Below are 27,324 nucleotides of genomic sequence, written 5' to 3'. Positions count from 1 at the left end.
GGAACCCTGGCACACAGGGTGGGAGCAGGGCAGGAGGGCGGCGGTGGCTTCCCCGCGGTGCCGCGTTGGGTTGGAAGGTTGGGTTGGAAGGAGGGGGGGACGGGCAGGTGTGGCTCTGGATGGATGATGGAGCTTGCTCCAGGGCAGGATTGTCCTGCAGAACTGGGGAAATCTGAAGCATTGCTCTGAGCTATGTCTTGTACCATGATGAAATATGGAGAATGGCTTTGTGCTGTTGTGTTCCTCTGGAGGAGAGCTGTGTGCTGAAGGCACTTGGGTAAAGTGAGCCCCTGCAGGGCCATCACAGGCCTTTTGAAAATGTGTTTTATTTTAATAGCAGGATTTGTGACTCCTGTTCTAAGCATTTTTCTTATTTCTCTTTTCTACGTGTGTATTCATTATACTTTTACCATTTTATTCCCAAAATTTGTCATTGGAATGACCCACTGAAAGGTGTAGGAGGGTGGGTGGCCATCAGGTAGTATGAGAGCTTGAGCTGAGCTGGGTTAGAGGGACTGCCAAAGCAGGCAGTGTGGAAGAGGGAATGGCCACTGCATTTCTCCTTCTCCTGAGACCTTCTCCTTGCCTAGATAAACAGGAGGAATTAAATCTGAGACAGGAATTAAATCTAGTTCCCCAGCAGTGCAGCTGGAACAGACTCTTTCACTCACTCCTTCCCCTGCGTTGCTCCTGCAGTGGTGTAACAGCTCTGTGGGATGAAGTGAACAGGGAAACCACTCTGCTCTCAAAAATAGAGCTGGCAAAAGAAAAATTAATTGAGCCTACATGTGTTTTCATCACCCAGCTCACTGCTTAGCAGTGGCATGAGTGGAGGGGAGCAGAAAGGGCTGTTTGCAGCAGCAGTGCTCAACAGACCCGAGTCTGACTCTGATCTCACCTCCTTTCTTTAACTTGCTTGGATTGTTCAAACCCATTTTGCTTGTGATGGTTGCTGTGCCTTCCCTTCCCTAATGTACAACAGGGAGGAGAGTTTGCTGCCCTGTTGCCACTTAGACTTTTCCCTTTTAGGGCTCAGGAAGGAAATTCTGGTTCTGTGCCAAACTGGCAAGAGGTTTGAGAGTTTATTTTTCTCTTCTGGCAGCTTCAGGGTGGCACAGTGGAATTGGTGGTAGCAGATTCCCAGAGGTTAGCAAAAGGATCAGCTTCTTGCTGCTTGTGGTTAGTGGAGATTGGAATTGCCTGCTAGAGGTGACAAAGGGAATTCAGGTTTATTGTCTGGTACATCTGGAGAGGGTAACCTGGTATTTCTACTGTTTCTGTGTTCTGATGTCTCTCACCTGGGCAGCCTCTGCTGTCTGGTTCTTCCCACCTTGTCAGGGAAGGGAATGACATCCACGTGGGTGGGGGGAAGTGCCCACTGACATACTTGGAGTCCTTCTAACTTTCCCTGAAGCCAGTTAGGTGAGTCCTTGGAGGAGCAAGGAAGGGATGAGGAAGAAAGGGAGAGTTATTAGTTGACTGATAGAGTTGCAACTTACTTTTTAAAGTCTGTTTATGTTCACTGTACACTTGAATGCTGCTGTTCATGCAGGCCCACGTACCTCAAGGAACTGGGGAGGGTGTTCATGGAGACTGGAGGATGCAAAGCCGTGCTCTGCTCCGCCTGGCAGCGGGCAGGTGTGGTGCATTGGGGCAAGTCAAGACATGATCCTTTGAGTAGCTTAAAAAAATACCCCCACTTGGTTTGACATAAACAGTTTCTTTATGTTAGGAAATCCTGGTACAGTATCACATAAACTCCCACGACGAGGCAGACGGGTGAAGACACCTTAGACATGTTTCATCCTCGGCACGTTGCCCTCCCCGCTAATCCCTGAGCCTCCCAATGGGAATGGGCCTGAAAGAATTATTTGTGGACTTTGATAAGTTAAAATACTTCATTAAAAGGATTAACATAAAACAGTGACTACTGTATGAATGGGGCTGTGAGGACAATGACAAAATTCCTGGGGTTTTCTGTTTTGTTTTACTCAAACACAATGTGCAGTTGCAGCGTGGAATAACTCGGGTGGCATCACACAGACATTGTGTTGCTGGTTTGACTTACACAGGTAGCAGAAGAATAAGAAAAAATGGAGAAATGCAATTTCATTGTAAACTGAGCTTTTGTTTGATACAGTGAGGGCAACACTTGGGATTCTGAACTTCCTGGTGCGATGAGGGTTTTTTTGTGGGTGGATTTTTTTTTCCTCTTCAGAAAAGATCAACGTTGAAATACCGCATAACTGACAAAATATTGTTTTAGCTTATAGTCCATAAAATGGGAAATGTCAGGGAGAAATTTGCTTCTTTTTGCTTTCCAGGATCATTTTCATCCAGTTCCATAGTTTTGAATGTTCTCTAATTAAAAGGTTTATGGGAGCTAGTCATGTCATGTAACCATATACTTCTTAAATGTCCTTTTAAAATAATTTTTAAGTCTCTCTGTGTGCCAGAGAATTAGCAAGCATGGTATGAAGATGATGTATCTGACCCAGCAGTTTTTCAACACTGAGCCATGTGTGCTGCTTCCTGATGGAATACTTCCTGAACATTTGCTCTTCCAGTAGCTGCTGTTTGGATGACCTCCTCTTTCCTCTTGTCTTTGTGCAGAGAGAGGAATTGCTCATGCAAGTAGCAATAAGAAAGCATTAACTGTCTCTAGAACAATTTATTGGGGTTTGTTTTCATTTCATTCTGCCTTTCTGTCTCTTGTTTTCCTTAATGGAGATAAACTGAAATTACAGAGGCCAAGCTGACTATGCATTTCAGGGAATTTGAACAACACAGTATTCATCACTGTAGGGAACTGATAGCCACTACCCAGGCAAGCTTGATATTATCAGTGTAATTAATATCCTTATGCTGAAGCAAAGCTATCTTGAATTAACTTTTCAGCCAGTATTTATTTCCGGTTTTGCCTGGAGTCAATAAATAATGTAATGAAGAGTTTCAGGGTTTGAAAGGAATAATTTTCTGCTTAAATGATTCTCCTGAAGTGATGTTTATTTGTTGCTGAAGTTAATTGAATGCTGGAGGTGGATTTCTAAAGCTGTAGACTGCCTGTCCTGGGATATGTTCTCCCTCTCTTGTGTGGCACATCTTTGAACAGCAGTTCTTTTGAGGCAGGAGAATTACCCTGTGCGGGGTCACCAGACTTCATGCATGAAGAAATCATTTTGTACAATCATCCTTCTGTATCTACAGGTCACCCTTTAAAAAAAACAGCTTTGCAGTTTGTCTTGCAGGTCACTTTTGAGCAGGATTTGCATATTGTTGTCTGATTTTTGTTCCTTACAGGATGTGACTGTTCTTGTGGAGAAAGCTGCAGGTTTCCGTTGCTTAACTTTGCCTCGTGTTTAAGCCTTACCCAAGACTTGCTGTGTGTTTGGCTATTGAGAAACTGTATTTCCAAGTTTTAATTTGAAATTGCACTGTCTGAGTCTCACATTGGAGATGGTCTTTATGCCCAAGTTTTAAACTCCTGCCATATTTAAACCAGAAAACCTCTCTGTGCAGTCAAACATATTTACGTATTCCTTGATCCAGTGGGATGGCCACTGTCCATTTGTGCTGTGGAAAGTCCACAGCAAACGAGAGAAACAAGGAAGTACGAGGTTATTTCAACTCAGATTTTAGTTTAGCCTTGTATTTCTAAATAATAATCTCCTTAGAGGACGTGCTGCCTGTTCTGCTTGGGAGGCTAAATGTTGAAATAATGGCATTGCACATTTCTTCTCATATATTTGGTACTAATGCTCAGTATTTTATTTCCTCAGTGCATTGGTTATTGCTGCAGTATTTGATCGGGACGTTAATTGCAGAAGAGCTGCTTCTGTAAGTTACCACATTTCAACTTACATGACTCTGTTAGTTTTTGTTTGTTTTCATTTAATTTAAAAATTTGTAGACTTGACTATGTAGAACTACAATAGAGGAGCTGTGAGCAAAAAAAGTGCTTTTTGAAATCCTTAGAAGTACTGTGTGAATTTAGATTTTAATTGGAATAATCCACAGATGCACATCTTGACTTATGGCCACAGTTAACAATCTGCTGTATTCTTGTCATGGTGGTTAAGATAAAGTATCTAAGGAAGGGTTGTTTAGCATTTTCTAGTCACAATATCACAGACAAAAGGGTCCTACATAAAACACAGACATTGGCTCCTTTGCAGGTCACCGAGCTGGTGAGTTTTATGAGGCAACATTTTTCTGATTGTACATCAGCTGTTACTCTCTGATCATGGTAATTTCTAGAATAATGTCTCTCTTTCAAACATATTTTCACTAATTGTATAAAACTCTTTCCCATAGGACCGGGAGTTTTTAAAAGGAAGTGATAAATCCATTAGGCAGATTTGTTATGTAGTTAATAGCACTGACACCAAATTCTGTGGAAACTTTCTGCAGAAAATATTTATGCTGATGAGAATTGGGAAGAATGTTCCTAAGAGAAGGGAATGTTGGAGAATTACAGAATTTTATAGTCATAGAATTTAAGAAGAAGAAAGAATGTGCACATTATCTTTGAGAATTTGTCTGTGTCTTGTATATATTGAACTTGCTTTCTTAAAAAAAAAAAGAAGGAAAGAGGTATTAGTTGTCTCAACAGAAAAACCAAATTATCTTATGCAAATGTAAAAAAACCTCACCCTGTAACTGTATGAGCTCAAACCAGACCCAAGGAGTGTCTGCCAAAGCACCAGGTGTCTGTTCCTGACAATAAATGTCACTGTGAATGTGTTAAAAAAAAAAAAGGCAGTCTTTTCAATGTGTCCATTAACAGATCTGTCTGATTTTTTTTGACTGAAATTTTGAAAGCTAATGCATTTATAGCACAGGAAGGGTTTCTCAGGGATACCTGGATAGCATCCTTATTTTTCCTGGCCACACCTCTGCTGGAGAGATGAAGCTGCTGAATGAAGCTGCAGAGTAATTGCTGGGGAAGTGAGTCAGTGGTTGTGCAACCCCAGCACAGCTCGGGGGTCTGGAGGCTCTGAAACCAAAGCCAAGGGGCTGGAGGTTGCTGAGCACTCACAGAACACATTCTTCACGTATGTACAAACAGTGAATATCACTAATGCTACTCCTCCTGAACTTCAACTCCTAAATTTAGGTAGAATTTGCTGTTCTTGGCTAATGTAAGTCACTTTATTCAAATCAATTCCTTAGAGGGATTTGCTTTCCTGAGAACTGCAACAAAACATTAAGGAGCGCAGGTGGTGGGAAGTGAATTATTTATTTATTTATATAGAAATTTCCTTTGGAATCAGGGATCATATATAAATAGAAATCTAAAACACAATTGCCACTACAAGTGTACTGCTTAGCTTTAGTAACTTCATCTGATTGTCCTGTGTGATTTTCAGTATGTTTCTACACTTAAACATAAACCAATATTTTGACCATGAATTATGGTGCTAAACCAGCCACATTCACTAAATCTATGAACTTAGTGCAGCCTGTGTATCTGTATTTCTAGTGAGTATAAAACCCAGCATATTTTCTCCTCACTTTCCTCTTCTGCTGTAGCCCAAGTACTTTCTGATTTACAGCTGGTCAAAATTTGGAATTGCTGTTTCATGGGTAGTTATGAAAGTACCAAAACCTTTTCTCTTATTTTAGAAAGGCAAAGATATATTTTGTGTTTGGCAGGCATTCCTATGATTTTGAAGAAAAATACCTGGGAGTCCTAAATATTTCCAATCATTCCTACAGTTAAACACATATTTAAATAAACAACATGTTTTACTAGATTTTCCATCTATTACAATATGGAATATATTCTAATGCAGAGCACCAATAAAACAAAATAGAGAACAGAGACATTTTGAACCCTGAGGTTAAAGAGAATAGAACAAGACTGTGCTTTTGAAGCTCCACGAGCATTCTGGGCTGGCTTGTGCAACTATTTCATGAATAATCAGTATAAGGAATAATCAGATGAATAAGTGATGTTGAATTGGACTCCATTCAGCTCTGCCATCTCAAAGAGAGGAGGGTTTTTTTTTCCTCTTGGTTGAATGATAGTTTTTAAATTATCTGTTTTTAAACAAAATGTATTTAATGTTGTAATATTTTTTCAATTTTTGTGGGAAAGCAGAGTGTTCAGGTTACCAGGCTAAGTCAGTCACTTTGGTTCTGATCTCATGGAATCTTTATTTAATATCTTTGTATCCAGTTTTTCCATCTCCAGAAGGGGATTGCATAAAAATGAAAAATTATTCTTACAAAGCAGTTGAATTATTTGGCATCCTTTAGGAATTTGAAGTTGTTTGAAAATGTGACTGAATTAGTAACATTTTCAGTTACTGAAAATCTCCAAAGTATTACAAAGAAAAGTCTTTTGTGAAATGATAAAAAAGTGCTAAAGGAATATGGAGGGAATTCTGTGAACATTAAATGAGCCTTCTGTACAATGGGTGGTTTGCTGCAACATTCTCTGTAGGCCCCTATACATCTTTTTCCAGTTATTTTGCCACAGTATATTTCAGTCCCAGGGCTATGGGTTTATTGTGAGTAGGACAAAACTTTCACTGGTTTGCAACCAGATTTATGTTGCTTGGCTATGATTTTGAAAGAAAAAAAGCTTTACAGATTTCATACCATTTAGACACTTGTCTGAGCAGCACATTTTTAAAAGGAATTTTAATGCAGTGATTAAACTGTGAAATCCCTTGGATATGATGGAGAGTGTCATCTTCACTGAAATGTCCCTGTGCTGAGTAAAAGGGTCTCAATAGCATGAAGTATAGGATATGCCCTCCATAATATATTGAGGGTCTCAGTAACATTAAATATAGCATAAAATATAGCATATATCCTCAAAAATATATTGAGAGTCTCAACAGGATAAAGTGGGACCTAAAGCTGATGTGGAAATAGGAAGAAATAAATGATTCAGAGTGACATGAAATGATGTCCTGGCAAATCCTGACTGGGAGCTTGTGTTGGGAGCGAGGTGAGGAGGGGAAAGGCCTGTGCCAGTCTGGGCCCCATCATTCAGCAAAGAGCAGACCCAGGGCATCTCTGCAGCCCCAGCTCCTGCTCCAGAGGCGCTGGATGTGATGCCCAAGGCGATCCAAAGCCGGAGAGCCCGGGGGCACTGCTGGGAGAGGCAGGGGGGTGGGTGGGCTCCCCAACCTGTGCTACGTGTCCTGAGCTGGAGATGCCGTGAGCAGGAGCTGAACCTGCCCGGGCAGGTCTGCAGGGACTGAGCAGGATCACCCCAGGAAGGCTCCGAGAGGCTGCGGCTCCGTCCCGGCTGGTGCAGCCCTGGCTCCACCTGCGCAGTGTGTGCCTGGGGGAGCAGGCTCAACCTGTTGTTTCCACAGGTGGATTAGCACATGGGTGCTGTATTTATGAAGGAAATACAGGAGCTCTGTCTGTCCAAATTCTTGTGGTATTTCAGTAAGGATTGGGGCTTCCCCCCTGTCTGTTAAACATCAATTAACAGTTGCTGTCCGTCACTAGGGAGCTGTGTGTGCAGAGAGCGATGGTTCCTTGGAGAAATGTCCAGAAACTATCATCTCCCCTCCCTGAAAAGAGTTAAAATTTACAGAAGTTTTTATTAATACTTAGAATTACAGCCTTTTAAGGAATGAAAAATGATGAGTGGTTTTTTTTGAGAGAGGGAGAAAATTCAAGTAGGAAGTAGGGATTTAATTTGGTTTTATTCTGTGCACCGTACAAGTGCAGATTAATTTTATGGTTGTTTTTGTTGCATTTGGCAAGAATTTGAGTTTATTTAGAGCAAAACACAAGAAACATACATGAATTTTGTCTTAAAATTTCAGACATGTACCATGCAGATAAGTGCTGCAGTCTCAATGTTTTTTGCCTGAAGTTTTCGCTGACAAAGAATCAAAATTTGGCCACTCTCAGCAAGTGATGTTGAAGCCAGACAAGAGTGAGCTGTCTCAATTTCTGTTGTCTACAGGCACTGACTTTCAATCCCAGGGCGAAGCCTTGTGTCACTACTCCAAAGCACTTGTGTGGGTGTGACTGGTTTAATAAACCTGCATTCTTAAACCTACAGCTTTGGGAGCACCCGAACGAGGAGATGCAGAAACAGAAAAGCCCCGCGGGCTTGTTCTACTGACAGAGTTTACTTTATTTAAAACAGAAAAGCCATGGGTCATTTATATTGTTGTGTGTTTTGAATTCATCATCTGGTGTTTATCAAAAAGCAAACCTGACTCGTTTTGGTGTGTTTGTTCTCTGTTCCTTAGGCTGCCTTCCAGGAGAATGTTGGGAGACAGGTACGGTGACTTCCCTGCATCTTCATTCATTTGTGCCTCGGAGCTCACTGTAAACGTGGACTACCTGAAATCAAAATTAGACACCGTGGCTTTAGAAAAAAATTGAGTAAAAGAATGTCACAAAAATAATTGTTTTCATTATGAGCAACAAGTTCTAGTGGAATATTTCTCTGAGATGCGAGTTTGGTTTTAGTATTGCAGTTTCGGAAGAAGGGGAGCTTTCTGGTAATTTTCAGTCCTTCTGAAAAGCAATATCAGCATTTGTGACAGCCATGGTACACCCTGCAAACTGCAATGCTCTAAAAACAAGAAAAGTGTAGTGTTGTTTGTTTGTTTTGGTTGGGTTTTTTGGGTTTGTTTTGTTTCATTGACTTTCTTGTTTTCAGTAGAAATAGAACAACTGAAGTGTGCTGTGCAGTCATTGCTGTGGTTGGTAGTACCACAGTGAACCAGGTTTAAGAGTCTTCAACTCAATTTTTGGGTTTGCTTGTTGTACCATACAGATAGTTTGAGAAAGCTGGCACTTCTGAAGGTACCCAAGTGCTTTGAAAAAAGGTATTGTGGTAGGTTCTGATGTAACTTACCAACATGGAAGTGGTTAAAATGCTCAGACAACTTTGATTTTCAACCTGAGAGGAGAAGCAAGTAGGGTAAAGACTTGGATTTCCTGGTTTCTCATCAGGAATTAATAAACCTGAACATGCAACTGAGAGAGGAAGAAAAGGGGGGGGAATGGTTCAGTTAGTGACAGAGCAGGTCATGTGAGCATGGTTGAAGCAATTTTGTTATCAATAAACTGCTCTTTAAAAGGGATCTTCTGTGTTGTAAGACAGAATATTATTCCTTTAGAACTGTGGGTGTCAAGCAGTCTGTTTCTATCCAGTGTGTGCATTTCTAGATAGAAGTAGTTTAACAGCAGAGAAAGGGTGCAAGAAGACCCTGGAAGAGGGTAGGGACTTTTGGTGACCTGACCCAGGTAGGTCTGTGATAAGCAGAAGTCAGTGTGAAGTCTTGCCTGGGTCTGTAGTTCCTGCCCTGGAGAGGTTGGGCATCCCAGAGCAGCTCAGCCTGGTTCCACCACGTGAGGTGCTGAGGGAAGTGAATAACACCTTACCCTGGTGCCTTCAGCTCCAGGTGAGGGAGGGCTCCTGGGTGCTGCAGGTTTAAAGTGCTTCCATGTAGCAAAAATTTTGTGGAGTGTTTTGTTTCTTAATTAGAGGAGCACAGTCCAGGTTAGTTTACAGCCAGAAAGGTTCCTTGTGGACTCTGCTCTGACCCACAACTGAGATCTCTTGGTGTTGGTAGAACATATGGGACTTCAGCTTCTCTGTTGGCACATTAGCAGTGAAACAGTCAGTTTTCATGGCATAAAGGACACTGTCAGTCTCTCCTGCTGGTTCCTGCAGAAGTTCAGAAGTCCTAGGCACCATGCCTTGTGCCTAGGAAAATGGTTTCTTAATGAGCAGATCCACCCTCTGGAGTTCTGTTCCCGGATGCAGTGTGTTAAAAGAGACACCCTTTCTCTGAATTAGAAGGAGCAAAAACATATTTTCCAGCTGAGGTAACAATGCTGATAGTTAATAGGTGGAGAAGGAGGCTGCCCTCACTTACTCCCTGGTTCCTGCCTTCTTCACCTTTGTCATTCCACATGTCCCAAATCTGGAGCTTGCTCGTGGCCACTGAAGAAGCCACTGTAACTTACACTGTGTGGAAATGGAAGCTTTGAAAAACGTGGAGAATTTTTGAAAGCATAAATAGTGAGAAATGCACCTGCTTCTAATAATACCAACTTTCATATTGGAGAAGTTTTCAGTGTTCTGACAGAATAGAAGCTGTTGGCTGTTCCTGTGGAGCCAGGCTCTCCCACTGGCCATGACCTCTGTACTCCTGAGCTGGGAGTCAGGAATGCTGCTGTCTCACCAGCAGGCACGGTGGCACCCTGACCTGTGGTGAGGTGGCATTGAACTGGCACACTCACAGCTGAGGAACAAATAGCAAGGTCCAGCTGGCTGCTAGTACTGGAATTATTTGGCTGTGATTTTCCTTATGTAGTGTGCATCCTTATATATTCCATTGCATACCTTGCTGTTTGGCCTTAAATCATGATGAGGTGTTTCTCATGTACTTTTTTGTCCCAATCACTGTTTCATGAGGTTTTTGGACAGAGCACTCACTTCACCTTTGAGTTATCAGCGTGTCCCTTGGATAAGCCATAAATCCTCTGTCTCTCCTTGGTTCAGTCAGATTCCAGGCCTGGTTTGGTTTTTGTTTTGGATCCCTGGCATTATGCTTCCCAGCCCAAGATCTCCAGAGCCCCTGGCAGCTCCCACTGGTGGCAGGATAAACTGCTTCAGTGGCTCAGGCTCAGATGGAGAGATACTTTCCACTGGTTTTGCATGGCTGTGTCCTAATGTGGAAGGGATGAGTGAGCTGTAAACAAACCAACCTGCATCACATCCCCAACCTGTACTTCCACAGAGCCTCATTCCTTAAACACTCTTGCAGTGTCCCTTCTGGAAGCAACCAGAGTGTCTGTCACTTGTCTCTTTCCCATTTTGCTTCATTATGTGTCATGGATGCTTTGCTGCCTCTGCTTTTCCAAAACACAGCTGTGCTGGGTAATGCTCTGTTAAACCAGCCAGAGCCAAGCAAACTCTGAATGTCTGAATTGTATTGCTTATATATACAAAAATTCAAATTTCTAAGTGGAAATCTGATATTTAGAAAGATAATTTATTCTCTAGAAACAGACTGGCTTGAGCAGGGATAGCAGAAGTAGGATTCAGTCTTTCGGGCTTTGCTGGGGAACAGTTTTCTTTTTAAAACCAAACCAACCCCAATTTTTTAGTTCATTAATCAATCATAAAATGTATGTGTAGGTATTCTTCATGGGATGCATTTCTGGCTACCCAGATCTCTAATTTTATACTTCATAAAACTCGCAGCAGATCCTTGTACCTTCACATAAACTGGAAACATGTTTGTGTTTACCTAAACCTCCTTCCAGAGGAATCATTCTCTGGGTACATACATAGTCATGCATTCACCAAGTACATATTTGGGTATGACTGGAAGGTGTGAAGGAGCTATTGCATAGGTTACTGTCTGCTGCCTTTTACCTGGGCTGTTTATCATTGACTCACAAGCAAAGGGAGGTATTTTGCTGTTTAAATATTCAATATCCTTTATGTCTTTGGTACAAGTGATTTTACTGTAAATTAAATTGTATTTTTTCAGTGCTTGGGAGAGTAGCTGGAAATTTGTTTTCAATAATGTTGCCTATTTGGAAAGTATTTTACACTTTAAAATAATATTTTGTTTGTAGGGCACTTTTCCCCATGGCATCGACATTCTCACTGCAGCTGATTATTTTGCTGTTGGGAACAGAGTTAACTGTTACCTCACTATAAGGTAAGTTTCCAAGTTTTCCTAAACATGAGGGACCTCTTGTACATAATGAAATATTTGTCTGGTTGTCTCACCTTATGGAACATTATGTTTAACACTGATGATTTTGGATAAATTAAAATCAGATTTTTATTTCTGCATCAAACTGATTATCCTGTGCAAAACATAGTGAAAATGTGGCCATGGTTTCCTTGACGACGAGGAGGAAGCAGCCAAGGGGCCTTATTTGCAGGTGTCACAAAACTGTCCAAGCTGGTCAAGTGTGGGGAAGATGAGGGGGTTGAGTTTGTGGTCTGTGCATAGACCTGTAACTTGAGTGCTGGTGTTTGTCCTGGTCAGCTCAGTGGAAATCTGACCCCAGTGTTGGTAATGTTTGAAAAACCAAAGTGATCTCTGCAGTCCAGAGTCTGCAAAGAGTAAATGGGAGATACCCAGGCTGGGATCTGGTTATAAACCAGGGGCTTGTCTCAGAGGTTGGTGTCAGCTCTGGGAAGGCAGTGGTGCTGCAGTCAGGGCAGCTCAGAGCTCTGCATGGCCAGGATGAACAGAACATTGCACTTCCTCTGGGATGATGACAAAGACCAAGGGCTGGTTCCAGCTTGAGTTGTTCCAGACAGAGTCTGACCTGGAGTCCAGCCTCATGCAGAGCCAAGGCAGAGACCGGCACCCACGGGAGGTGATTCAGACCCTTTGGAGACAGGTCAGGTAAATCACCCCATGGAATTGCTCAGAAGCCAAACAGGTCAGAAAGGCTTGAGCAGATGATATCCCTGGGGAACAGAAACAGCAGACAGCTACATGATGGTGCAGGCACCAGTTTTGTGACTTCCACTGAGGAGTTTTTTAAGATAATTGCCCTGGAACCCTCCATCTTCTCCTTGACTATTTTTATTATTAAGCTGTCCACCTCCACATTGTCCCTTTTGTGCACAATCCCTTCAGTCTGTACATACCTTCACCTTTTACCGACTCTCAGTCCTTCTGGGGTCCCCACCCTCCTCCTACACCTTCCCCAGAGCTCCCACCCACGGAGCTGGGATGGGGAAATGCAGGGGCTTGGTATTGCACATGCTTGAGGTCCCTGTGGAATCCATGGGATTTTTGAAACTCTGGCATTTTGTACTAGAAGAAAATCGAAAACATTCAGAATTGACAAAGCAGTTTTTATTTTCTCTCTTATATAATTTTGGCTTGGAGGGTGATTATGTTCTTCTGACTTTTTGGGAGTGGAAACATTAAATTTTTTTATTTTTCTTTTATTGCTCCTTTATTACTACAAGAAAGAAGAGAGGAGAACTCAAACATGGCAGGGGAATGTGTCTATTATTTTGTGTTCTTCCAGAACAGGGAGAGGAACCAGAGAGTCATGAATTGTATCATTTCTCTGCTGGCATCAACCACAAGTTGAACCAAGTGTCCAATCCCCCTCTAGGGCTCAGTAGATGTTGTTTCTGTGTCCTGTGTTGGCTCAAGTGACCAAGGTCTGTCCATTGATTTAAGGATTCCCACTCCTGATGAATTCCATAGATACCAATATGGGAATATGCCACAGCATCTGGGTTTTCTCTTTGTTTTACTTCTAATTACACACATGTACATTAATGGAACACTGTTATACTTGCAAAGTTAATCACTCAAAAGATAGGAAAAGGTAAAATTAAGATAATCCACGTGTGCTTAATGCTGTCCCTTTGTGCCCTTTTGACACAAACACCTTCTGCTGATTGTTGGGCTTCCCAAAGTGATTTAACACTCATCAGATGTACTGAGAAAACATTTCATTTAACTCATGTTGACCTTGGCTTTCAATAGTTGATGCTTCTGAAGATTGGAAAGCAAGTGTGGCTGTAAGTGAGGTAACTGCAGCTCCTGAGATAATTAATGCTGGTGTTCCTGTAGGTCTCGACTTTGCAGCTTTAACAGTTTTTGTCACAATGGACTTTTTGTGTGTGTTTGATCTTTAAAAAAGACAAATTGAAAACCCACATTCCATTTTGTATTTACGAAGATGTAGCACATTTCTAGAACTTCCCTTTCCTGTGTCCTGTAGCTGGAATAATTGCATGAGTTAATACACACATCTGGATTTTCTAGAATGTAACAATGGGAATTGAATGTTTATTTTTGCTTCTCATTGCTGTCAAACTCGGTGTATGTAGAATATTTATAAAGACTCTGAAAGTTTTACAAATTTTCAATTGTAAAATATTTGCTACTGTATTATTCAGCTGCATCTCGTTGAGGAGAGGGCACACTGAAGTAATTTTTTTTGATTGCTTTAAAACTAGAGGATTTAAATCTTTGGAGCAGGTTGTGTTAAAAGGCACACAGATGCTGATTCTGTACTCTCTCTGGCCTATAGAAATATAGATATTTCTATATCTATATGTGCATTTCTTTTTCAGTGTGTATATTGCTGGCTTTCCTGAGTATACACAGCCAATGATTGATCATTTAGTTAATATGAAGATTAACCACTGGGACAGGTAAGTTCATGAAGTCTAATTATTAATATCCAGGAATTGACTGTTCTGCATATTATATTTTCCTAGACTATTTTTGTAAAAATTACACCAGAGTTTGCAATAACATTTGACTGAAGGAAACTGGGCAAGTAGTAGCTGATATAATCTCTACCTCCTGAGCATACTGTCACTTAAACAGGTTTATGAATTTGTCTTTTGGCCATGACCTCAATCTGTTAATAGATTAATAAAACCCATTTATATGTTCTATAGTGTATGTGGGGGGTAAACACTGTCACCATACAATTATCCTAATTAAAGCAGATTTCATGCATAGAGATGGTGCTTAGTCACATTCAGTGTTCAGGAAGGTTGAAATGTGTGCCTATCACACAAATGAGATTGTATCAGTGCTGAGCCCAGTTTGCATCATGAGAAATAATCACAGTTTACTGCAGTGGCCCTGCCAGTGCACAGAACAGGCCCTGGGGTTCCACCAGCCCCAGTGTTTGTCTCTTTGAGCAACAAGCTTTATTCATGTTGCTCAAAGCTGGCTCTAGGCTGGCTGCAATGGATGCTGTTTGCTTCTGTTGGCTGTTTTGGAGGGAGGAAATACAGGATGGACAGAGGATACTGCAATTTTCAATATTTGGGGGTCTTTTTTTTTGCCTGGGGACAGAAGTCTCTTCCTGACGTTACTTTTTTTGATACGTGGCTTCTGCTAAATTGCTAATGCCCCCAAATCCTAAAATTCTTTCTTACATCTTCAGTGTTATTCGAGAACTTTCAACCAAAGCCCTGCACAACATCACTCCCCGGGCCCCCGAGTACATGGCGAACGTGGGTAGGTACCAGCGGGGTCCTGCACGGGGGGACCAGGCCAAGCCTGGGTAGCACAAATGTGGGAAGATTTAAACATGCACCATGGCTTGGTAAAAATCAACATTTCCCCCTGCAACCTCATACAGTGTAGTGACACTCGTGGCTTTAGCAGTTTTCAGATTTTATGTAAAAATTCTCAAAGACTGCGGGGTTGTTTTTGTCTGGGGCCTGGGCTTCAGTTCCCTGACTGCACTGGACCCTGCTGGTTCTGAGGTGGGTAAATGGGTGCAGTTGTGTGGGAACAACTCCAGCAGCTACTCCTCAAATTCCCAGATTCTGCTGACAGTAAGGCTTTGATGTTGTAGAGGGTGGGGGGATCTGTTTTGTCTTGTCCAGTCTGACATCTGCAGCAGAATTCCTTTCTGTCTGTGTGTAATCAGATGTTTCTTAGCATTATTTCCTCGGCCCATTCCAGATCCTGAGGATGTACTGGCTGCATTTTAATGTGGCTGAAAGACAACAGTTGGTCCCTAGTGGATCTGCAGTGACAGAGCTTTCCTGGGCTCCCTGTCCTGGATTAGGAATGTGGCAGTTTACATGGAAGTCAAATTCCATGGCAGTACAAGCCTCACTTCCTTGACTGCTCAGCCAGCCCAGTGCCCAACAGTGACATTATTTCATTTACTCCAGCCAGGGAGGTAGTTGGGAGTACAAAGAATTGTCAGAATTTACTTTATTAAAACTTGTTTTTCATAAAGTAGCCAGAATACTTCACTTTCCAGAAACACTTTCCCCATTTTATTTCTAGGCAGACATGATTACATTTAGAACTGTGATCTGTCACTATGCTTTGTTTTAAAAAAAAATTAATTATCTAATCTCTTTCAGTTTTGCCAAGACTTCTGCCTTTATCAGTGGGCTCAGATCTGCACACACGCCATGGGGCAATCCTTGCCTGTGCTGAGATCACCCATGCTCTGTGTAAACTGGCACAAGAGAATAATAGGTATTAATGCAAGATTATCTTGACTATAAATTTTCCTTTCATGTCTGGTCTATTGAAAGCTTCCTGAGTATAATTATGGAAATCTCCATCTCACTGAGCTGCTTTTCCATTGAATTTTTGTTTGTTTTGGTCAATGATGTCGAACCTTCACATTTTATTCAGTGATGGTTTAAACCTGAGTCTTAAATTCATCAGCAGGAAAGGGAGAACACTTGCTGCCTTACTTGGAGTGTTCAAAGTGATCACTTAAATATAGATTAATCCCCTTTCCCCATAGGTGGGGGCCTTCCTGGTGAGGGGACAGTCTTTTGTCTTCAGTGTAAGAGAAATCCTTCCTCAGTGTGAGAGAAATACCTCCTCAAGCAGCTCCTTGAGTTGGACTGATGTAATTGTTGCTGCTGGATTTCTGGTCTATATATATTGTATATATACACACACTCATTTGCCATCAATGTCTGTCAAAAGAATCTGGGTTAATTTTAAGGAGTTCCTTTTTCAAGGAAGTTGAAAAGTTCAAGTAAAAGATGCAGAGCATTTTTTTAGCAGTAGGAAATACTTGAAATAGATGGAAAAATCACAGAAGTTTTGGAGTCCAAAAATACAACTGAGCTGAGAAGTATTATCAGGGTGTTACTGATTATAGTGTTATTGGGAAGTGATACTAGTTTTATGTAGTCCTTTAGGAATGAGTTTGCTGCATTATGAGGAAAAAACTTCTTTTTTTATGCTTGCTCAACTATTTAGGATTAAATATTGCATATTTCTGTGGAGTATAATTTGGAACAAATGACTGTTTTTTTGTTTGAGAGTACAATGTGATGTCGTGGAAGAAAAATTACTTACAGCATGATTAGGAAACCTGTATGAAAAATTCTGTCTCCTTTTCCAGATCTGTAACATACTATTTCAGTGAAAAATCATTGGAGGGACTTAAACAAATCCACCAAGAGGTTTGTAACCAGTATAAATGTATTTTTTAACCTGGTGTATAGTATGGTTTTTAAACAAAGATGTAAATGAAGCCTTGCCCTGCTCAGAGCAGTTCCAGGTGCTTCCACGGGGATGGTTTTGCCTGTCTTGTCACTGCATTTATTTGCAGTGATCCCATGTTGTTTTTTTCTTTTGGCTCCTCTTTCTTCCCCCTTTGGAACAGCCAACACTCCAGTGTTCAGGCTCCTGCTCCTTTCTGCAAGATCTGTAGTGCCTTTAGTCCCAGTCTGATGGGCTAAAGCTGTCAGGCTTCCCCATTTACCCATTAAAGTCCACAAGTGAGAGCTGCTGCCACAGGTTGAAAAAAACACCTTTTCCCTTCTTTAACTTTCTCACGTTGAAAGGCCTGAAAGTTTGGTCAACATGTCTGTGCTGTTACAGTGTCCTTAAGTTGTTATGATGCAGCTTGTGCTGTTGTTTGTAATTAATCTGCAAAGTTGCCATAAACCCTTTTTTTTTTTTAAACACCTGGGGGTTTTTTTGTTTTAGTACGTAGAAGTGAGATAATCTCTGATTTTTTTTAGGATGGTCTGCTGTAACATTAAGAATGAGCTAATATTTTTCAGTCAGTTTGAATTTTTCCTATTTAATCTGTAGCTAGCAGAGTTAATTTCAGTTATCAGCCAATGCAGTCTGTCATTCTGAAAGAACCAATGGTGGAAAGCAAATGTATTTTAAAAAGCCAAACTGGCTTCCAGGATATGTGTAGGAGCAGCTTGGATTTGGAATTCAGGAAATCAATGCTTTGTGAATGTGTTACATTGATTTTTCTTTGAATGTAAAGTGCAAATTGGTCTAGAGAGGTTGTTTCAGAAAAGCTTTTTCCTTTGACTTTTACTTTTAAAATTATCTAAAAGTTTGCACAGCTCACCGTATATAGCATTGCATGTGGGGGGGGGGGAAATGAAAACACTTGGATCAAACAAACTCGACTAATATTAATATTTGTTGCCTTTTTTGCCCCCCAGCTTTGCAGTCGTCAGTTGTACAGGTAAGGAAATGGGTGCCAAAACATCATTTTTTCTACTGGAAAGTGTCAGTTAGAAGGAATGAAAACAGGAGGATCTGGAGGGGCATTTGGTTTGCACAATTAGTGGCACCCACCGGGGGCTGCCAGTCCCTCCCAGTCCCCCAGATCGTGGGTGGTTCAGAAAGGGCTGCAGAACTGGCCTTTAATTAATGAGCCCAAACCCCATTTATTTATTTATTTATTTATTTATTTATTTATTTATTTAAAGGAGCTTCTCTCTAAGTTCCAGAATTGCTTTCCCCATCCTGTGTAATGGGCAGGTCAGGAGTGTTGCAAAAGGTTCAGGCAATTTTTCAACTCTTGCGACAAAGAAAATGTAAATGAGTTTTCACTGGGTTGTTTTTCATTTCCTATTTGCTGAAGCTTCCAGGAAATAAAGGGAGATTGCCTAATTAACTGGTTAAGTAAAAGTGAATTAAAACTGGTGTGTGACTTCAGAGTTTGTTCCTAAATTTAAGGAAATCAAAAAAACAGAATTAATGGCTTTTGTTCCCTAAAGACTGTATGTGTGAATTAGGGGTTTTTCCTCTTTTAGCTGACAGCATTTTGGGGCAGTTGCCACATGACAAATCAGTAAACCTTAAGTCGTTTTTTGTGTAATTATTAATTATCGATTAAAGAATTTTTATGTAAGTATTTTTTCATCTTGAAACTTACTGAAAAAATGATAAAATTTGCTTCTTGAGGGTCGTACACAGGGGTGTGAAACTTCCAGTCCCAAGTGAGCCTGGGCTGGTGGATGGGCTTAGTGCTGATACTGTATATTTGTGTCTTTGTGGGTGGCTGTCTTGGCTTCCATAAATTCTTTAATGTCAGGGTGGAGCTTGGGTGTAATTTGTTTTTGTCATAATGTGCACTTCTTGCACTTAATGGTATTTATAAGATGCCTACAGAAATGTTTTCATTCTAGATAAGACTTCTAATTCAACTCCAAGGCTGATTGATTCACTGCTGTTTGCTCTCATACTTAGGCTGAGACAGAGATGTCTTCTCTAATCCATAGTTTAAAATATCGGCATGCATAAAATATTTTAAAAAGAGGACAAGGAAAATAAACTGGGTTATAAAAACAAACCAACAATTGGAGTGTTGCTGGGCAAGCATTAAGTGAAACAAGCCCAACTCGTTTCGTGATGAGTAATTATTGCACATAATATTCCAAAGATTTCCATTTGAGAAATTGCTACCGGGAATTTTCAGTGTTAACAACATCTCGTAGGAATGTTGAAAACCCGTGTGTTTTATTTGTGTTTTAAGTTTTTAAACTGCGTTAACAAAAAGCATCTGGCCACATGTCTTAAATATTTTGTTTTCACTGCTGGCCATGGAACAGCCTTGTTGGGGACTGAATGGATTTTAATGCTTTGATCAAGCTGTTTTCAGGAATTGTGTTGGCCTGAGAGAGAAGGAAAAGGAAGTGAAGTGTAAAAATGCTGGGTTTTTTTTAAATAGTTTTTAAATTGTAGTTTATAAATTTTGAACTGGAAAATGGGTCATGAGTTTCTTGGTTGTTTAATGTTTAGGATTATGTGGAATCCCTAAGGACCTCAAGTCACAAAAGAGAAATCCAAAGTGCTGTGATGGAGACATTCACAGAGCTGCCCAACCATTTCACTTTGTTTAGCAGCTCTTGTAACGTCTTTAACCTGATTTTAAAAAAATGCCATAAATTATATTCTTCAGACAGGACACATTCCAGGTTTTGAGTTATACTGAAGTCAGTCTCAGTTTTGAATATACTTGAAGCAATCAAATTTGTTTATGCTAATTGTAGAAAATCCTGTCCTCTACTGTATTAACTTTTTTTTTTTTTTTTGTAATACAAGTATCTTTCTGTCTTCCTGTCAAAGTCCTTCTCTGGGTTTACCATAGTACACTGAAAAAGGAGCCTGCAAGCCTGGGCACATCAGTGTGCACTTCCTCCCATTAGCCTTGATCCTGACACATCTGATGCACTGGTTTGTCTGGAGGAGCTGGTTGGTTTGAGGATTTGCATGGGCACTTCCAGCTGGGGATTGCACAGGGAGCCTGGGTTTCTGTGTTCCATGGGCACTGGTTAGAGCACGTCATATGCAAACCATGCCCCTTGGAGCGTTTGTGTCTTGCGCCTCTTTCATGCTGTTCAGGTTATGAAGTTGCAAAAATTGAGCTATATTTTATTTGCTTTAAACGTTACTTTTATATATAAAACCCTAAGGCAAGAACCTGTGGCATCTGTTGCCTCGAGCTGTGTTACTTGGGTTAGGAAGTCACTCTGGTTTCAACTCAGTGTCAGTTGTCAGCCTGATTTATATTCTGCTTCCACTGCTCCACCATGGTTAGTGTCTTTTTCTTGTAGCAGATCTCTTTCTGTCGTGCATCTGAGACTTTGTACTCATTCTCAGTACTCCTTCTCCCAAGTAACAAATGATAGGAAAGAGGAAATGGCCATAACTTGCACCAGGGAAAGCTTAGATTGGATATTGGAAAAAATTACTTCACTGAAAGGGTTGTCAAGCAGTGGAAGAGGTTGCCCAGGGCAGTGGTGGAGTCACCATCCCTGGAGGGATTTAAAAGCCAGATAGATGTGGCTCTTGAGGACATGGTTTAGTGCTGGGTTAATGGTTGGACTCTATCATCTTGAAGGTCTTTTCCAATGTAAACAATTTATGATTTGATAATATGAAAAGTCTTCACGGAAGCAGTAGTTGTGTCAGGGTTCTCTGAAAATGCCTGATGTGATATAAGGTACTTGAGTGACTATTCAGCTGAACAGATATTCAGAATTTTTTTTACCTTTCTTGTAGCCAGTTCTGAATGTGATAATGTGGGTCTGAATGCCTCACTGGGGTCTTCAGTGTCCTCAAGTGGGGAAGTGGAGGGGCAGATACCGATCTCTCCACTCTTGTGACCAGTGACAGGACTTGAGGGAACGGCTGGAGCTGAGTTGGGGGAGGTTTAGGTTGGATATCAGGAAAAGGTTTATCACCCAGAGGGTGATTGAGCATTGTAACAGGTTCCCCGGGGAAGTTGGGGTGTCCCATGCAGAGCTGAGAGTTGGACTCGATGGTCCTGATGGGCCCCTTCCAACTCAACATACTCTGTGATTCTGTGGGAGTTGTGTGACAAGATTGGGAACAGATATGGAAGTTGTGCAGATAGATGCTCTGGGCTTCCTCCAGGTGGTTGCACTGCACTTCTGTATTTGAGCAAATGTTGTTTATTGTCCCTGGAGGGTTCCATCCGAGCGGGATGTGTCGGGATGTGCGACGTTCCTCAGCGACTCCCACGCCAGCGAGTGCGACGTGCTGCACACCGAGCTCTGCCCTGAGCTCATTCCTGCAGCCTCTGAAGAGCCTGGCTGTGTGTGTTGCCTGTCAGCTGTGTCAGCCCAGCAGGTTTAGGAGCTTAGAAGAGCAGCTTGTGTCGGTTGAACTGGCATCGGCAGAGTTTCGGCTTTTCCAGCACAGTAAGGTGGCCCGCGGGTGTCGACAGGTGCTGGGCAAAGGAGAAACTTGTCTCATTTCAAAGGCCTTTAAGGTTGTAACTAATCTTGATGGTTTCAGGGCAAATGTGTTTCTTGGCACTCAGCTGCCTAAAAGAGTTTTTTAGGCGTATTAGCTTAATCAGCAAATAATTCCAGCCTTGCAACAAAGCTCATCGTAGCAGTTCTTCCAAGTTCAAATGGTTTTCTGCACCCAGGAGCACGATGGCTGTGTGAGATCGTGCTGCAGTGTGCTCTGAAGAGCTATGAGGTGAAATTCCTCTGCTACAAACTGAAGTCACTGGAAAAACTTTTACTTCCACGGAGCCAGGATTTTACCTGTAGCATTCTGGTGTTGGAATACAGTACACAGTGTGTATGGTCAGCATACAGATTTACAGTAACCTAAAGAGAGGTGTTTGTCAGGTTAGTAGAGTTTATTCTGAGCATCTCGAAGGGTTGGCCATCAGAGCTTTGTTCATCTGTTCATCTGTGCTCAGGGGTTCCCTTTCCCTCTCTGTGCACCCTCTGATAAAGCCATTATGTACCTCCAGAGCCCAGTGAACGTGCCACCTGGACCTTTTAAGATACCTCAGTTCTGTTTGGGACAAAGAATTCCCAAGGAAAACACTCGGTTACTATTCATATGGAGATGAAATACGTGTTCTCAGCTTCCTTGAAATGCAGTATTTGCAGTTGAATCTCTTCAGCTATTCCAGTACTTTTAGGTTCAGATTTGGATGTCTGTGAAAACAGAGATGCTGTTCAATTCCAAACAGCTTCAGTTACTGTTACTTTCATCATCTTAAAGAAGAGTTCTGGTCTTCTCACAAAAAACAGGTTTTAAATAATTAAAAAAATAAGTCCACAGAAGTACTTTGAACTTCTTTATGCCCTGAAAACTGCCACTGGTTCTGATTCAGGCCAACATAATTATGAAATAGATACTGTCATTCTTAGGTCAGTAATCTTAATTCATCAGTTCTGCAAGGGGTTGTATATTTTATTTTCCACAAGTAAATTGTGACTCACCCCAGGATGTTTCTAGGAGAGAAGCATTGCTGTGGAACTGCACCTAGGAAGGAATGATCAGGAGCTCGTGGAGCCTGGGCACTGCATCAGTCAATTTGCAAACTGAATTAATAATTAAACCTTGAAACAGGTACATCTAATAAAGTGATGCAACTTGTGGATATGTCTTTGGAATAAAAAAGAAGGAATACTGACTGTACAGCAAAATTCAGAATCTCTGAATTAGGTAGATCCGTATCTTTTTAATTTGCTGAAATACTGTCAAGCAAGATAAAGTTAATAGAAAGATGTGCATCATATTTGACAAACTAAGCACTGACTGAGAGAAGATCTTGAACTATGATAGAACTCTCAATTCTTAAAAGTGAAATATGTACGAGCTGTGGAAAAGGGGAAAAATCAGCTCTCTTGGTGGACACACTGTGGTGTCCAGGCAAGAAACAACTTGAGAGGCTTTGCAGAGGAGCACATGGGGATCGTGGTGCTCCACAGATGGATTTGATTAGAGTTTGTGTGTTACATGGAAATCTTCCTATGCAAATCCCTGTCACCACTCTGCATTCTTGCACGGGGACAACAATCCTCAGCGAGGCTCTAAACTCTGGAATTAAATTGAGTTGGTTTAGTGCCAGAGGAAGGGATAGCTGTCAAATTATTAACATCAGAGCAGCTTGAAGTGGCCTGACTTCCTTCTTGGCAGCGCGAGGAAGTGGAGAAGAGCAGCCTTTGTGACTCAGTTCTTGCTTTGTAGTTGGAACAGAACAGTCCATATCTGAACCCCTGCATCAGCAGACTCTGCTGCACACCAAACACATTTACAAGATGATTATTTTATACTCCTTTGCAGTAAAGCAGCAGACAAAAGGCGAGGAATGGGTGAGGGCAAAATGAAGGGAGAGAGAAGTGTGGAAGAGGAAGCAAGACTGGCCACATCAGTCGCCTGCTTTTGCTGCTGTCTCGACTCCTTGCATCACTTTTTTGTTTTCTAATTGAAATTTTTTAGAAGCTGGAGAGCAGACAGTGTGGCAGGAAGGTGGGGTAGACAATACAAAGACCTTATCAGCACGAGGATGTGGAATCTCTGCTTGCTTCCTACAGTGATAAACTGGGGATTATTGCATTGAGATTAATATATATTGATTGTCCAAAGCAAAAGTTTCTCAATTAAAGGAAGTGCTGATCTATGGCAATAGAGAATATTGTGGAGTTGGCACCTCTGCATTACCTGAAACACCAGTGAAAACGTTGAGCAGTCAGAAACCCAGAGCATGTTACAGGAGGCACCTGCTTGTGTGGAATGGAAAAATTTGTTTGAAATGTTCAGGCTTTTGAAGCTCATATGAAGAGATGAATTGGAGAACAAAATTGGAAGAGTTGTTAGGGTTGCTAAGTTGGCCTTCTGAGCACAGCTACTAATTTTGTTGTGGGGAGGGAGGAGAAAAGGAGGGAAGAAGATGTTTAGGAAAAAAGAAAACAACCAACAAGCAAATAAACAGAAAGCTTTTGTTGTTCCTCCCCCTTGCTGGGAGTTTCTGCCAGAGCATGGCCATGCAAACAGGTGATTAAGGGTTTGGCACACCTCAGGGAGGAAATATTCCAGCAGAAGTGAAGGGAGACAAGAAGGAGTCAAGGGAGGAAATATCCAAAGGAAAGGCAGGTCAAAGGTTCACAAAATGGAACAGTTGAAGCCACAGAGGGTGACACTGAGCAGAACACCCCAGGCAGTGCTCACAGAGCTTTGGGGATGGAGATCCATGCAGCCAGGAGACGTCTCTGCCCAGAGCCAGGAGAAGCCAAAGAATGGGAACAGGCCACTTTTCCATTTCCAGGACACTTCTCCCCTTTCCCACTTTCTGCACAGTTCAGGCTTTCTCCTCATGGTGCTGTCAGTGGCTCGTGTTCAGAGTAACTGGGCTGAGCTCTGAGCTGGTGACACCATCTTTGTGGAACACACATTTACCTCAAGAGACTCTGAGGCATCTTGAGCCATTTTGTTTCCCTTTTCTGATGTGTTGGAAGTTTTTATCCCCTCACTTGGGGCAATAAACACAAAATCACCTGGGAAAGGGCTTGAACAGGAAAGGAGAAGGTGAAGGGTGAGAAACCTCCTCAGGACAGTAAACCAGATAACATTTTTGTGAAAATGGGAACTGGGAGGTGAAGTTTCTATTTAATGTTACAGAGATGAAGATTGTGTTAAAAAATTGCACGTAATTGCTTTTCAGTTCTGGAATCAGAAGCTGGTAGAGGCTGTGTGACTGAAAAGTCTTTTGGCAAGTTCCATGGGTTTGGAATACTTCTGAAGCAGGTGAAAAGAAAAGCAGCATGAACTTGACAGTCTTTTATCATTCACATTAAAAATTAGAAAGCCTGGGAGTGCATTTTTGCAAGAAGAAAGCTACATATTCAGGAGGGTTTTGTATAAATCACGCTGACGTGAAGAAAAGTTGATTTAAAAAGAAGTACCTTAGAGTATTTTACATACAAGACTGCAGGTATTTTGGGCTCTGCTTTCATTCTGAAATGGTTTTGAGGGGGGTTTTGCTCACTGTAGGCAATGCACTCATGTTGCTTGTGGTTGGTTGTTCTCTGAAGGCTGTTTCTCCTTTGCAGGGGTTTAGGTGGAGAACTGATGAGACCGGCAGGTGAGTACCACAGAGGGGTGTGACAGCAGAAAGGGGCCCTAAGGAATTCCTCTGTTTACTTATTTCCAGTGTGTTTTGGATATGTTGTGTTAAATGCATATGTAAAGTATGCACATTAATTAAAAATACCGGCTTTGGAGGCCAATCAGACGATGGGTGCACCAGAACACTTGTGAATAACTGTGTAAGAGCTGGAGGTAGTTCTGGGGTCTGTTACATGTTCTCTCCTTCCATTGCTGCACACACTGAACCTTTTTCAGGGTTGAACTGGCTTCCTTCAGTGATTTACTCAGATTCCTCTCCAGCAGAGATATGATCTGCACATTAAGACAGATGCCATCTTGGCAATAATGATTTTATCATGATTTGTGTGCAGAAGTGAAGCATAAAGACCATGTAAACAATAGTCTGTGGAAAGCGTGGCATCACAGAAAAGGTGGAGTTTGAAGATTGTAATACACTAAAAAGGAAGGTCATTGCAGGAAAAAGTAGCCTGGGTGGATAAGGAAATGATGCCGACTTGGTTTCCTGCTTGTGGGTTGAACAAAGGAAGTGCTACAGAGCAGATTCCAGCTTGGAAGATGTGAAGCCATCCAAAACTCGTGGGTGAAGGAGTTTCAGGACCAAGATGGAAGAGTGATTAAATAGGGAGGGTGAAGGGAGCAGGGGGATTTCTGCAGTCTTTGAATGAGGTTACAGCTGTGTGACATGGAAATGCAGGCTGAAAGAACAGATAGTTTTTTGTAATATGTTTTAGCTTCCAAGCAGCTGAATATTTCATGGTTTTGGAGTAGTGCAAATGACAGTATTTTGGCATGATACAACTGTGTAGGTGGAATAAGAGAAGAATTGAAAATGTTCCACAGATTGCCTGCATGTCTAATGAAGATGATGGTCTCAACCACAACAGAGCACAAAGGAGAGCAGAGAACTGAGGAGGAATCCCAAGAGACTTGGGTTTAGTCACATTGTACTTAACCTTGCCTGTGAATAAATACTGGCACAGAGAAGCTGACACCCAATATTGAGAGGAGTTTGTGTGACAGTGGCATGGTGAAGAGTGAGTTCAAGAGCAGATTTGGGGCCCAATAAGTTGATTATAAATTAAGATGATGATGAGCTGTGTACAGAGCCCAGAGGAAGATTCAAAGATTAAGTTGCGGGAGGAGAGGAAAACAAAAAGGTGGCATTATATTATATAGTAGCTTGTTCTGTCCTCTCCCTCCTCTCCACCAACTCTAAACAGCCTGGCAGTGAGGATGGATCTATACCCATCTTCTTTGTTTGAACTGAGCACCAGGAGGTGAAATACATGGTATTCCCCAAGTGCCAGGTTGAGCAATACAGCCAGGCTGTTGTACAGCAATTTTGCAGTTTTTACTGTGTAAATCTCCATTCCCCCCAAAAAAGCCTCAAAACACTAAAAAAATACATAATTCTCAAAGTGGGTTTGTAAGCGTGGAGCTCATTTAATTTTATAGATTTAAAATAATAAGGGCTTCATTGTTAAAATGACGTTTTCACGTATTCTGAGTATCAAAGGAAATGAAGCTGCATCCAGTTCCATAGCTCCTGGCTCTGTGCAGTGAACAGATGATGCTCCTTGGAGGTCCAAAAAAATGTGAATAAGAAGTAGGAAAACCTGCCATATATATTTGAATAGTTTTTTTGAGGCTGTAATGATTTATCCTCGTCCAAGTTGATTCACTGTCAGTGATGCTACAGGGCCATTTACAGGCTGGTGCAGAAACAAAAAGGTGGCTGATGTGTTTGAGCACACCTTGAGTGGCAGAGGGGGAAAACATCCCCCTAAATAAGGGATTTTCATGAGTGATGGGACTAATTCATGTCAGAGAACAGTTTCTGCATAGTAGCTATTTTTTGTATAAGTGTTATTTCCTTTCAGTTTTTAATATCACTTATTTTGGACATTTATTTGCAGATATTCTTCAATTGAAAATTAATGCTAATGTAGTTTTATGTGGTTGTATCTTCAAAATTGCTACAATTTTTATTTTATTTTTGTATTTATTAAGTTATCAAACTTATTTTCTTGCAGTCTGCGCTTTGGTTGAAAAGCTGTCACTGTCAAAAATGCCGTTTAGAGGAGATCCAATAATTGGTATGTCCTATTTTAAATAACCTTCCACGATCTTCGTAGCTATTCATTAAACTAAAGTATTAACAAATTATGTTCTTTAA

The 27,324-nt window shown here is 41.4% G+C and overlaps 1 protein-coding gene across 3 annotated transcripts in view; it reads left to right on the top strand.

The window, feature by feature from the left end:
• TBCD (tubulin folding cofactor D) overlaps window positions 1-27,324 on the top strand; it is a 117,226-nt gene that overhangs the window by 55,183 nt on the left and 34,719 nt on the right. For all 3 annotated transcript variants that reach the window (XM_027691477.1, XM_027691476.1, XM_027691478.1), the window contains 10 exons: window positions 3,780-3,837; window positions 8,232-8,261; window positions 11,587-11,672; window positions 14,075-14,155; window positions 14,905-14,978; window positions 15,845-15,962; window positions 16,852-16,912; window positions 17,921-17,943; window positions 25,091-25,122; window positions 27,182-27,244. In XM_027691477.1, coding sequence (XP_027547278.1) covers window positions 3,780-3,837; window positions 8,232-8,261; window positions 11,587-11,672; window positions 14,075-14,155; window positions 14,905-14,978; window positions 15,845-15,962; window positions 16,852-16,912; window positions 17,921-17,943; window positions 25,091-25,122; window positions 27,182-27,244 — 626 coding nt within the window. The remainder of the gene's footprint in view (window positions 1-3,779; window positions 3,838-8,231; window positions 8,262-11,586; window positions 11,673-14,074; window positions 14,156-14,904; window positions 14,979-15,844; window positions 15,963-16,851; window positions 16,913-17,920; window positions 17,944-25,090; window positions 25,123-27,181; window positions 27,245-27,324) is intronic.

The sequence above is a fragment of the Neopelma chrysocephalum genome, unplaced genomic scaffold (genome assembly GCF_003984885.1).
Source record: "Neopelma chrysocephalum unplaced genomic scaffold, ASM398488v2 Primary Assembly neopelma1_84, whole genome shotgun sequence".
Taxonomy (NCBI): Eukaryota; Metazoa; Chordata; class Aves; order Passeriformes; family Pipridae; genus Neopelma; species Neopelma chrysocephalum.
Note: the sequence above shows the minus strand (reverse complement) of the source record. Positions and strands in the feature narration are given on the sequence as shown.